Source organism: Anopheles merus, chromosome 3R (assembly GCF_017562075.2).
Source record: "Anopheles merus strain MAF chromosome 3R, AmerM5.1, whole genome shotgun sequence".
Taxonomy (NCBI): Eukaryota; Metazoa; Arthropoda; class Insecta; order Diptera; family Culicidae; genus Anopheles; species Anopheles merus.
The window spans coordinates 35,777,498-35,791,135 of record NC_054084.1 but is presented as its reverse complement, the minus strand read 5'-3'; the positions used below and the strand labels follow the sequence as shown (position 1 = coordinate 35,791,135).

At 44.2% G+C, this 13,638-nt stretch overlaps 1 protein-coding gene across 6 annotated transcripts in view; it reads right to left on the bottom strand.

Annotated features, from left to right (window-relative positions):
* Nucleotides 1-1,907: 1,907 nt before the first annotated feature.
* Nucleotides 1,908-13,638, bottom strand: part of LOC121595788 (protein rolling stone) — a 59,448-nt gene continuing 47,717 nt past the window's right edge. For all 6 annotated transcript variants that reach the window (XM_041920010.1, XM_041920011.1, XM_041920008.1 and 3 more), the window contains exons 3-8: nucleotides 12,524-12,614; nucleotides 7,873-8,116; nucleotides 7,581-7,703; nucleotides 4,303-4,483; nucleotides 2,947-3,225; nucleotides 1,908-2,576 (exon numbers count right to left, since the gene is read on the bottom strand). In XM_041920010.1, coding sequence (XP_041775944.1) covers nucleotides 2,525-2,576; nucleotides 2,947-3,225; nucleotides 4,303-4,483; nucleotides 7,581-7,703; nucleotides 7,873-8,116; nucleotides 12,524-12,610 — 966 coding nt within the window. In that variant the 5' untranslated portion in view covers nucleotides 12,611-12,614 and the 3' untranslated portion in view covers nucleotides 1,908-2,524. The remainder of the gene's footprint in view (nucleotides 2,577-2,946; nucleotides 3,226-4,302; nucleotides 4,484-7,580; nucleotides 7,704-7,872; nucleotides 8,117-12,523; nucleotides 12,615-13,638) is intronic.

The following is a 13,638-nucleotide window of genomic DNA, read 5'->3' as shown; positions in this document are numbered from 1 at the left end:
GAGCTTTATTGCATTCAACATTGCATGCGTGCTCGTTCGACGCAAAGCATTAAAAGAAACATAAAATGTTAAATCAAGACTTATTGATTGGTATTCTTGAGTAGAGGAAGAAGGTTATAGCGTTTCTTCAAAACGACCAAATTAAAATATTATTGCTGTATTTTATATCCAAGATACATTTTGAACTGACTCACTAACACAGTACAAGAATATTTTTGTTTGATTCTGTGAAATAAAAACAAATAAAATAGAATAATGAAGTAAAACCTTCAAAACCTTACATAACTTACCTTCACTTTTAAAATATCATACGAGCACAATAAACACTTCCATTTCTCAACTGCACTGCATTAGATTCCAACATCCACCACCGTTTCGAACATGATTTTTATATATTTTGCATTCACTTCACTCTAAACAAACCAATCAACTTATAAATGGAATGTTTTTTTTTGTCTTTTTGGTTTTCTTTGCCTAGTTTGACTTTGTTGTTTCTTCTTCTTCCTCAATCACGTCCCCTGCCCTACCCGGCACACTCCTCCTCCCGCGAACTTGCTTGTCTGTTTCAATATTTATATCTCAATAAAATGCTTCCTCTAGCGGTACACATTAGCAAATCTGTGTTTCCCTCCTTCCTTTTACTGCTTGTCTTTCCTTTTTCCGCCATCCCAGGGACGAAGATTCTTCCAATCTTGGCCCATGTTATATGTGTGTGTGTGTGACAACACCAAACTTCAATATTTTTATTGCTAAAATCTACGCTCACACACAAACACACACGGGAATGGGGCCACATGCTCTCTCCGACGCTCTCTCCATCATCTATCCAGTTTTGCTAACAGCTGAGAATATATCACCAATGTTTTTGGATGTTTTTTTTCAACCTTGCCAGAGACTAAATAACGCGCATTCCACACACCATTTTTTCTACTCTACTTATCAACTTCCATTGCTTCCTCTGCTTTGCACTCTCAAACTCTGCCACCAAACAAATCTAAATGTGTTTTCTTTTTCTTTCCTCATATTTTCTTCTTCTTTTGGTTTGTTTGTTTTTTTGCTGCTGTTTCTTTGCTATGATACTGTTTTGTTATGTCTTCAAATATATTTCTAGAATCAACGACTGTACTTTAAAGACGCATTCTTACGGATCCAACAGTTGTATTGTTTTAATTTGCTGTGTTGTGTATGTGTGTGCTGTGTAGTTTTTTTTTGTTTTTTCTTCTTCATTTGATGCTATTTTTATTTGTTTGTGTATCCTGTGCATCCATCGCCACCGTCTATCGCTGGGAGGCACAGGAAAAACAGTGTTGTTGTTGTTGTTGTTGTTGTGTTGTGAGCAAATAGTAACTTTATACGCTAGATCTAACATTTCGTGAGTGATGTCAGTGGTTGATTGAGCGGTAGGCGCCCAATCGGTGATTTTTTGTTTGTTTTGTTTTGATTTTGATTTTCACTGTTATACTTTACTGGTTTGTTTTTGTTTGTTCTCCGCTTTTTTTTGTATATTTTTTCACTTTCCTCATCTTTTTTTCATTTGTTTGGAGGTGTGTTTCATTTTTATAATACGATTACGGGAAAGAGAGAGAGAGAGAGATACTACTACTGTGGAACGAACCCGACGGAAATCTAGGACGGGAGGAATATACTCTGGAGAGCGTGTGTGTGAGAGAGCGAGATAGTGAAGCAGCTAGAATGAAAGGGGTGGTGATATGGGGAGGGGAGGAACGAACATTACTTCCTGTCGAGTGGCAATTTGCTTAGGTGAAATATAGGAACGAACATACTTTTGCCATTACTTTCTTTTTATTTCGGGGAATGCAGTTCCCTCACTCCCTCTCCCCTTTCTGACTACTCAAACAAAAACCTTTAACTAAACGAACAACGGACTGTTTTTTTTTCTTGAAGGGATCGTTTAATAAATTCACTACCTAAACTTACAACCAACTGAAATGCTGAAAAATACTGTAAATGCGAGTATTGAAATCTGCTTACCATACGCCTTGGAATTTGTGCGTACCTCTAAACCGCGACGATAGAGAGCCAAACAGTCAGAGCCGGAGAGAGAGAAAGAGGGAGAGTGTGAATGTGAGGAATGTCCCTACCCTCCTCCGCCTATTCTGGAATGTCGAAACATCTTCGGTGCTTTGGCTAATACTGCTGCTGCTGCGGCCACCGAATGAAACAGATATGCCGCCCTTTTTTGCACGGCCGGCTCTCGCTGACGATCCCCTCGTTTTTTTGGTTATGGCAACTATACAACTTGTCGGATTAAAATCGGTGCGAGCGCGGAACAAACGGATGCATCATCATCCTCCGCCCAAAAACATAAACGTGAAGCACACACACACTTCAAACCAAAAAAAAAGAAAACAATCCCTCGGTGCACAAACACCACACCATGCTGTTGTCGCCCGCGGGCTGCGCCATCTTAGCCCGCGCTTCCAACCGATCGGATCGCTGTTAACTCTGTGTGTGTGTGTCAGTGCATGTGTGGGATCGAGCAGTTGGTCGAGCAGAAAGTGCACTAGCGCAGTGAGGCCACCTGGCGCGGACCACGCCCGTCATGGCGCGATTCTCTGGGCGATTGATGACGGGAAAGCAGCGTGCGAAATATGCGTGATGAAGAGGGCAGAGAGAGAGAGAGAGAGAGAAAGAGAGACAGAGAGAAAGAGCGAAATGAAAATTTACATACGTTTTGTACGAGTACCAACATGATAATGATGAGCTATTCTTCTGCCTAAACGCACACTACTGAGGATGTATAAGGAATACTGGAAGCTGGAAAACCAGGAAATGGACGATAAAATGGACACAGGAAGGAAATGGGCGCAGTTTAATGGAGGGGGGGTTAATGATAAGGAGCGCAGCAGTAGCTTGTGCTTTCGTGCATTGGACAACTCATTGCTTCCCTCCCCTTCTCCCCCATCCACCACTCAGCCTGCTCACTTCAGATCGACGACCGCGGTCGGGTTGAGGAAGTTTTCCCGCTGCGCTTCCTCCATCGAGGAGAGGGTTCGCGTGATCGAGGTGATCTTCTCGTTGCTGCTCGACTTGCTATTGTTGCCCTGGACGCAGACGCGCGCGTACAGCCACACCCGCAGACAGTACAGGCAGTAGCAGAGAAAGTGCATCAGAAACACGGCGAAGATGCCGAGCGCACAGATCACGATCGATTTGCCCGGCTTGGTCCAGTCGAGCATTTTGTAGATGTTGGTATCATTGTGTCTGCAAACAGAGAGAGAGAGAGCGAGAGAGAGAGAGAGAGAGAGAAGGGGGAGGAGGAAGAAGAGAAGAAGATTAAAAACAGAGTTGAAATTAGAATCGTTTATTTGCAATTAATTGTTAATTTTTTCGTTCGTTTCCGTCAGCGCCTGTTTGCACACCTTAAGCGCCTGAAGGTATGCAATGGTTGTGTTGTTACGTGTTATTCTGTTATATTTGATTTTTGCCGTTCTGACAAGGTAAAATATTATTTTTAAAAGGCTATAATTTTAACTTCGGTTTAAAAATAGTTGACCATCTCAAATAAATTATTTACCGATATACATATGGACGGAATTAAACAAAAAAACATTCTTTTAACTCACAAACTTATCTTTTCTGACGATACAACCAAAAAAGCTCATTTTCCTGCCATTGCTTTTCGAACCAAAGTTCTACCAGCAAAAGCAATGTATCGGCTGCAAACAATTATCACCACCTTGGGAATAATGGAAGCTTGATTAATTTTGCTCTTCATCTTCCGGAGCAGCAAACAAATGGCCTTTCGACATCATTCGTTCATCTCATCTCGTAAAGATGGCTGGAAGTGCACAGAGCTTCTTGCCACTGTGTAACCCCACTTTGCTAATCTCCTTCAGAGGGCAATATACCTTCTGCTCGAGCACGGGATAGGTAAAGTTTGCGAAACAAGCGCTAAACTTTGTTCAAATATTAATGCACTGCTACTGCTGGTGCTGCTACTGGTGTACGTACATCGACATTTTCGCGCATTCTCTCTCAGCATAGGCATAGGCGCCGTGTAGTTGGCCCCTCGCGCTTGATACCATTATTTATTCACACACATACACACACCCGTAACAAAGCAGTTCATTTCGTGCGAGTGGCAGCAACAACACTGTTTAGCTCCCTGGAGAGAAGCGCGCCGAATGGGGCCAGCCACCAGCGCAATTGACAGCCTAATTAATCCACCACAAATTGTACGATATGTGAGCGTAGATGCTGTTCTACGATTTATATATTTTTTCCCTACATTACCGAACACATCGCGCATCCAGAAGGAGTGAGGGGACTTGTCCTTACCTGTCCGTTCCGCCCGCCAGGTAGTAGACGATGGAGAAAAGCGTGTAGGCCACCCCGATACCGGTCGTCCAGTACGCATGGTTTAGCTTGATCGGGTGTCCAACGATGGTTAGATCAATTAGCATAATGATGGAGTTGAGCACGTGCACCATGAGATTAACGGCATCGACACGGTTTTTACCTGTTGTGAAAAGTGAAAACGAAAATGCGTGTGTGAGAGCGAGAAAGAGGGTAGCTCATGGTAGCAATTGGAAATGGGATTAAACTTTTCTATTAGCAGGATATGACACCACCGCGGCACACTTTGCCGCCTGTCCACCGTGTTTCGCTGGGCGGGACTAAAATGTAATCAAGGGAGTTTAATTTGATTTTGGGACAGCTCGTTGGCACGCCGTGTGGAAAAGGCTAAATGGACGCGACGATGGCCAGTGCGCGGGAAATATCGAAAGCGTTTAGTGATGCTTTGAGATGATGCCATTTTGAGATGGATTCTGGATTGGAGAAGTGCATTAAGTAGATTGAATGTTGAACCAGTATTCGTCCCAAATGGATTGGCATGCCATCTTATTTGTATTAGGTGTCTTAAAACGGAGAAGGATGAACACCATCTCATCATCTCAATTATACACAGATAGAGTGATGAACACGTCGCGGGCAGTACAAAACGTTTTTTAAACGCTTCAAATTGGGAAAAAGTACGCTATAATTCTGTATCTCCCATAGGATGGCTCTTGTATAGCGTCTAAAGGTATGTTAGTCTTGTTTTTGTTTAAGTTGTTTTAATCCAATAAAACGGAGAGACGGTATTGCTTTGTTTACCTTCGCAATTAATTGAATTTTATTGCCCTGGTGTAAATAAACATTTCCCCACAATGGCTTTGCTAAGCGCCAGAAGGTATGCAATTTGCAACAAAAAATCACTAAAGCTTTGATTTGCATACTTTTAGGCGTTTTAAATTCTAATCAAAATCTAGCTAAAGAAAGAAGGCACAGTTTGCACAAACGATTGCATAACAACCCAAACTGTATCCCATGGTATTCATTTAATAAATTCCAAACTGCAATCAGCACACTACACAAACATGTGTTCTACGGTACGCGACACTACACCACACCAATGGACCTAGCGCATCAACATCTGTCAAAAATGGCCGTCCAGATTGCAGCATTGCAATCATGCAAAATGCTCATGCAAATCTCATTGGTCCAGAGCAAATGGCGCATGGTCATAAGGGGAACTAATGAACAACCAGGCACCTCCATGTGTCTGTGTGTGTGTGTATGGAGTCTTGTACAGCTCGTGTGTTTCGTGTGCACCAATCATACATATCCACTTTAATATCTCTCATGCCACAATCCACTGTCATAATCTTCATTTATGCATTGTAGTGCAGAGAGCGCGCGCGTCCCAAAAACACCACCATCATCACTACAACCAACTGTGCCATTCGGACGGTGCCATTGTTTAGCGATTGTTGTGGAGAGCGGCTGACAAGATTAAAATTCGCAATCTTTTCGCGCTGGTGCACACACACATAAACCGCACACTATACGAGCAGCAACACACCATTCGCTTGATACAGCAATTTTCACTCGCATGTGAAATGAGAGAACAAGAGAAAAGGTAATCCGAACAACAACGACAGCACACAGCAGTACTCGAATCGGAGAAATTAACGCGCACACTTAACACTCGTGTATGGGTGTGTGCGTGTGTGTGTGTGTGTGTGTACTGCTGCCGTGTCGTATGGTACACTTCTGATAAGCATGGCGATGTCGTTTGCCACATAAAGTACGAATTGTAATGCTCAGTCTCTCTTGCTGAAAGCAATATCAGCACCCGAGATGCTGATGCTGATTGTTTGAGACAAAGATTTCACCACCAAGGTACAACTAGGGGCGACCGACGCCCTTGACGCGCTCGGTAGTTGTTGAGGTGTTGCTGCAACACAGACCCCCCGGGGGCAATACGGCTGCTTCAGTTGGTAAGCAAATTTGCAACTACAAGGTAATACTAGAAATTTGAAAACAATGGTCCAAAGAGAGGAATGGGTGTGTAATGGAGTTTCCACCACGATAATGATTTCTGCCTTCTGCTTTTGCGCTACCCGGAACTGAGTTGTTATACATACTTTGGCCTGCTTTATGTCATATAAAAGGCAGAAAAAGACGCAACAAAAGACCAGAAGAAGAAAAAAATGCCACAAAAGTCCTTCTTGGTTTCGGCCGTTCACTGTTGCGCGCGCTTCACTTCCGGCATTCTTTCTCGCGTTGAAGTAAAAGATCTCGCAACACTGATAGGTTGACAGTGGAAGACGGGTGCACAACAAGAAGAGCTGCTGGTTGTTTGTTTCGTGCTAATTGCTAGCCGCAAAACGTTGCGGAAAAGCTAACTGGCGATGAGATTGCGCCGAGTGGCGGAAGCTGAATAATCGTGAATGTTAAGCACTATTGAATTGAATTTGAAAACTAGTTTCTTTGCACAGGAATAGATTATCTTGCCGTGCAGTTTGAAGCTCATTCAGTGCGGTATATTGTTGTTCCTGTTTTGCAGTAGATAACTCGTCGGATTATCGTCACAAAGCAGCTAATAACTTGCATGCATGATTTAAACTCTTTTTCCTTGTATTACCGCATATCATTTAAATTGAACCAAGGGATCTAACTTAAATTTCTATTAATAATCCAACAGGTACCTAATTTTGAAAAGCTTGTTACTGTGTTTTTTCAAAGTGCAAAGGATCCGCACTCCACATTCCCACCGTAATAGCACGACAAATTCCAAGAACGATTACGTGCTCACAGCACACAAAAACACAGCTCGAGAGCTCAATGATTATCCTCATAGAGAAGTTTTTAATCGATTGCAGATTAGACATTTCACGTTGAGCGTAGAGAAGACTTCTCCACCATTTCCGGGAAATGTATGCAATAGGCTTAAAACGGAAGCCTACGGGTACTGGTGTTTCCCAGAGCGTGCGTCAAAAAGAGCTCAGAGCTTCTTGCTCAAACACTGTGACGTGACTGCGTAGGCGAAACTGGAGCTGACCAGCAAGGATGATGAAATGCATATTCATAAAACATTTCCTTCCTTTTTTCGCCAACTCCGCAAACAGATCGCAGTGGCCGGGCAGACTGATGCCCCCGGTACAGCCTCTTTCACATTGCCTGGTTTGCTTTGGAATATTATATCAATTAGGGATAAACATGGCCGGGCACCGGATCGTATCGCCTACGCACTACAGCTTACTGTGCTCTAAAGGGAACTTCATACTCACTTGAGTCGTACACAAACATCCAGTAGACGAGGGTGACGATGAACGAGTAGACGGTCGCAATCGTGTACGCAATCCAGTAGACCGAGTGTAGCCGGCTTTCCCGTGCGACGTGAATGTTCCATTCTGTGGAGAGGTAAAAAGCAAGCAAATGGGAAATGTGTGAAATGACAACAGGGAAAGGACAGGAAAATGAAAACAAGCTTCGGAAGCTGGCGTCCAAGCGACTGTCCGGAAGTAATAGAATATCTTCCTTTGAGGGAATGCTTCTGTTTTTCTCTGTTGACTTCCTTACCGAACTCGTTCCGGTCAATCATCAGACCCTTGGTGACGATGATGGCTGCCAGCCAGGCCTGCACCGTGCACGCCATCAGGGCCCAGTGCGTCAGGTAGATCCACCATTTGGCGTAGTGATGCTCGAACATTGGCTCGGAGCGCCCAATGTCCAGCACGGAGCAGACGAGCATCGCCAGAAACACGATCGCTACTATCAGCCGGTACAGCAGGTAGCATATACCGACCTGGGTGCTGCTTTGCCACTGGAAAGGTAGAAGAACAGGGGAGAATGAAGCGCGCACACGTTAGCAAGCAACAAACGAAAAAACTGGCCCCGCAAGATAACAAACCTCGCCCGCGGGAAAAAAAAGTGTCAATACAACACAAAAGGATTAAATGGAAATTCGCGCATAGAAAGCAAAATGGGCCGGGCGGTCACCATCGGAGGGCGGCTCCAGGGAAATGCAGATTTGTCGTTTGTGTTGCTTGTTTTCTATTTTCTTCGTGCACCAACAAAGTTGTGATTGGACTTGATGTTGATTTTACACCCCGGTTTCGGCCATGCTGTACTATTTTCTAGCGGCCAAATTTCCCTTCGCACCTTCCCCGGTCCTTCTGTTTGAGGCTTTTGTTTTCTGCGCTTCTGCTTCTCTGATACCACCCTTTTACCACTACAAACATGCTGATTATATTCAAACGGGGAGAGGGGTGAGGTGTACCACAGTACACTTTTTGAATTTTTCATCCCGCCTTTCTCACTCTCTCTCCTATTTGCGCTTTTTCGGACACTGTCCGGGTGAAACGTTGTCATTCCGAGAAATGAAGTGATGAAATATTTACGGGTTTCTCTCTCTCTCTCTCTATTGCTCGCTTTGTGTCTCGTATTTCTGCGGTCCAAATGAACGTTACACGTTGAATTAGTCACCAGGGATGGAGTGGTGAGGTGGGAGCTTTCGGAATAAATGTCCCATAAAACTGGCCATTCCGGCTGGTAAAAGAGCAGATAGCCATTTGGGACTGTTCAGATAGAAGCTCAATTTGTACAGCATACTTTCTGCTTTATCCAATTGCATACTGAACGTAAAAACGTTTTCACTTATATTTGGAAGGACTATGTTGTATGATTTCCAATAAGCAAAAATATTACAATAACAAATAAACCGTTTTATCAATTTGAGAAATAGTTTCAAAAGAGTTAAAACGTTTAAAGTTTTAAAAATTTAATTAAATTAAAAAAAATGATGAAAGAAATATTTAAACAATATATCAATAATATATATATAAGTCATTGGACAAACCAAATATTCACACATAAGCAACGAAAGATTGATAAAAATGATAACGAAACCAAATATTGAATGAGCATTGAATTCAATAATCAAATGGAAAGTCTACGGCTATGGAAAAATTCCCCCCTACACTGACCTGTTGTGTTCGATGTCCTAGCGTCACCACTCCCACAAGGGAATCGGCGGTTCGACAATTCCCCGCTGAACGGTTAACGGTTGCTTTAAAATACGTTTGCCAATCATTGGCAATAAAAACCCGAACCGAACCGCCACCGAGAAGATACTCTCCGATTATCGTTTTCCCTCCCTTAACAATAATGAAAAACAATTGATTGTAACTATAAAAGCTTCTCTCCTCCTCCGCTAGCGAATGGCAAAGAAATTAAGAATGCGAATTGTGATACTGGGTACGGGGAAGGGAGTCGCCAATGACCGTGGCGCATTATGTGCATTAATTAAAGCATTGTTGAAGCCACAAGTACGTGCGAGCCTGGTGCGCACACGGAATGACAACACATACACACACACACACGCACATAAATATTTGACTGCAGTGTTTTTCAATTTGCTTCAAAATGTTGATGGAAGGGACGATGAAAAAAGGGAGAAAAAATCAAACCAACAAAAGCGGGAACGGGAAAATATGCAGTTTGTTGTTTTGGCGTTTTCGTTTTGTTTCCTTCGTGGTAGGCAGCATCAGCAGCAGACTGGCGAATGGCTGGCAAAGTTCGTGGCAGCCTCCCATTGCCAAAGCTCGCACTCAATCGGTGGCGACCGAAAAAGTTGATTTCTCCACGTGGCACGTTCTTTATCGGGGCTCCGGCCTTTCGGCATGATTCATGGGATGCAGCACCCCTAAGGACGGGTAGTTTCGGTTATGCGCGCTTGTGTGTGTGTGTTGGTGGGGTGCACTTTATTCTTTTCTTTTTCGTTTTTTTGGCTTTGGTCTTGTGCACTTTTCCGTTGCTGCAGTCGCTTTCTAGTGCCATTGTTTGTATACCACGTTCGTGCGTTTGTGTGTGTGTATGCATCGGCATTTGTCATCTATGCTAGTGCGGCAACATTTTAATATTGCTCCCACCATTCTCATGAGCCTCGCGCGGGTGGTTGATGTTTATTTTCTTCATTTTGATTTTTCCAATTGAATATCACTTTTTGTCGTTGTTGTGGTTGTTGTCATCCTCTGCTATCGACTAAAACGACGTGTTATTGATTACGCTCGAGCGCAGCTTAGCCCTTGGCCTTTCAAGTAGGTTCAAACATTGTGCAAAACTGCTCGCCATGGCAGCATCGCTTTTGTGCGCTTATTTTGTTCATATCTGATTTGCCAGGGTTATTCACGTTATTTATTCCGTAGTGCGTCCCCTCGTGCCGGGGTTTCTCTTTATTTGCTACCAGCATCACTCGTTCTCGCTCTCTCCTGTGCCGGTTGTTCAAAGCTTAATTTATTTAAGTTCATTTTTTGCTTGTTCTTTTTTCCACTTTATTTCCGGTACAAAGTGCAGCATCCTTCCCTGTCGGCACGTGGCATTTATCGTGGCAAACGCGCTCGTGGCGCATTCGACGGAATTCATTGTGTGTGTGTGTGTGTGTGTGTGTGTGTGTGTGTGTGTGTGAGAGAGAGAGAAAGAGGCATAATCTTGCCTTTTTTTGTGCCACCTCGTGCACCCCAGCATCAAAGTAGAATAAGAACGAATAAGAGAGTGCAGCAAATTTACGGTTTTGCGTAAATAATGCTTTACGATGCCGACTGCTGCTGTTGTGGTCCGTGAGGACCGACGGCGACCACGTACACACATGCAAACCCGGGGTGGTTTTATTGGGTGACTTACACACTGCTTCACTGTGTTCCTAGCCGTACGCTCCAAACGCGCATATACAAACACCAAGCGGAGCAAGCGGAGCAAGCGGAGAGTGTTTTAATTTCGATGGTCATGGGGGCGCCTGGTGCTGACTGGTTCCCAGGGTGAGCCGGAGCATTCCAGCTTGCCGGGCAAGAATGTCGAGTCGAGTCACGTGTGTAATATGGCGCGTGTAATGGTTCGCTGGTTTAGTGCCTGGTGCGCGTTACGGAAGCAGTACGATATGCCATTATTGGTGGCCATTATGATGGTACAAATCACAACGGTACGGCTTAACGACACGTTTTTTGAATTGACGTGCGGATGATAAGTTTTTTTTTGTTAGCGTTATTTTTGTAAAGTGAATGAATGGATAGGGACCAGGGAGGGTGTTTGTTGTTAGGGCCACAAAAGCGAAACATTTTCTGAACGAAAAATAGAGATAAAACAAGCAAAAAAGAGATAAACCTGCTTTATTCTCATATTTTGCTATACAATTTGCATACTTGAAGGCGTTTTCCAAATTTTGGCGCCATACAACTTGTGCGGTTTGCAATTTAAAGTAAAAATCGCCTGCAGGTATGCAATCAGGACTGCAAACTGGTCCTAAAATCTCTGCTAATGCTCCATCAAAGCTATTTCGCTCCCAACTATGATCCGAAGTATTTCTCATTTATGAAACAACAATAGTCCTGCGCATGTGAGTGTTTTCCTAATGCATAAACTTCCTGCCAGCTGTGTATTTTGCAACTACGCCGCTGTGTATGTGACCTATTTCGCTACTCAAAAACGCGACTAAAGTGTGCGTGGCCCGGTGGGGTTATCTTCACGTTCGCTGAGATGTGCAGTACCATCACCAGCTGCGGTGTGAGATATGCTCGACAAGAGTGGGCTTATCTTTAGCACTCCCCACCACCCCCCCCCTCTAGGCAGCGTCTAAATTATGAACCAGATAAAGCGGAAATGTCATCAGACTGTCCCCGTCCTGTCCCGTGTTTGTACCCGTGCCTTTCCGGAGGGCGTCTGCACAGGTACGCGCCCGTTTTGCAACCCGTTGTGCAAGTGTTCGTAAGAGAGCACTCTTATCAACGACTGACGAGCACACGCTACTACTCCGGGACCGTTGAAGCGTTGGGTGAAGCGTTCCGCACTAAAACACAGCAACAACACCGCAGCATACACCGGAGTGGGACCGGACGCAATGCTGCTTTTTTGCGCATTTTATTTATGCATCTCAATCTGTTTATTAGCTCGTTTCCCGCCACCAAACACACACACACACAACCGTCCCTGAACGTACTTTCTGGGGCGAGTGGGCGTTATCGCTGGACTGGAAAAAGCGTTCGGATGCTGCAAAAAACAGCTCGCACAGTAGGCGTAGTAGAAGCAGGCAAATCCTACCTGAACCGGCGTTTTCGGTGTGTTTTCTTTAGCTTCTATTTTTGTACCCCAACAAAAAAAGAAGCCCCCACCACCCCACCCGTATCCCCTTAAGCCCCTGCCCCCAAAATAACCCAGCACAGCGAGCCGGGGAACTTACCTGACACAGATAGAAGTGATGCCGTTCGACGCGGTTCGGTGAGCTGCTCGGTTTGGGCATGCAGCTGCTCCATATTTTGGTAACCATGACTCTGCAGGGGGGGAAATGGAAAAGAGAGAAAGAAAAACACGGTTCAATTAAAGTTTATCCCAGACTGGCGCAAAGCGCTGCAAACCGTAACCGATGCAGTGGCCCAGCGACCTAAAGCTCTCTCGCTGTCAAGGTACGCTGAAAAGCCAACGAGGACCTCCTGAGGAAGGGGGTGAGGAGTGTGCGATGAGGCAACGCGTTTGTAAAATGAGTGTGTGTTTGTGCTACCACACAGGTAGTGGAGATAGTAATCAAAGCACACAGGAAAGAAAAAGGCATAAGAGGTGAAATTAAGAGGCAGCATCCAGCAACGAAAAACAGGCTCAGAAGGAACGACCACTACAGAGACGCTCTGCATCCAGGGTTCGGGCAGTTGATTTAGTTAATGGAAACAAACTCGACTAATTCCAGGTTGGCCACAGCCAACAAAGTCGTGTGTTTCCGGGGGGGGGGGGGGCTTTTTATGGTCGGTGTGTCACATTTAAGATTAGACGAAGATTTTAAAGGATTATCTCAGCTTTCACTTAGCACGAAGCGTGTACGAGCGCCACGGAAGCGTTGCAGTGGAAGCGGCCACAAGTTGGCTTCTTTAAGCATTGTTGAAGGAAATGTTGTAACCAATTTTGAGACAGAAGCATTCTTGAAAGGAACGTTAAAGCTGAACAAAAGTCTTGTCACTCATTTTTGAAGCTTTCCATTCTACAGAAGATGCTGTTAGGGGTTTTAGTATTTCGAGATAATTCCAAAAATATTTGTGTATGTTCGACACGCAATATGTCTTCGATAAAATGTAAAAAAAAACAAACGTTGCGATACCTGAAATACGAAGCAAAATGTCAAAAAAACGAGTGTTTTTCGATGTTTGCAAAATCTTCAACAACTTCCAGAAACATTTTAAAGCTTTTATAAAGCTTTCTGTTTCCCATGCAAAATCCTCGGATCTCTATTACTTTCCTGCGAAAAGCCTGTCTGCCGCATTGCCAGTTTCCACTTTGTATAAAAACCGCTACGCTTCCCATTTTAAT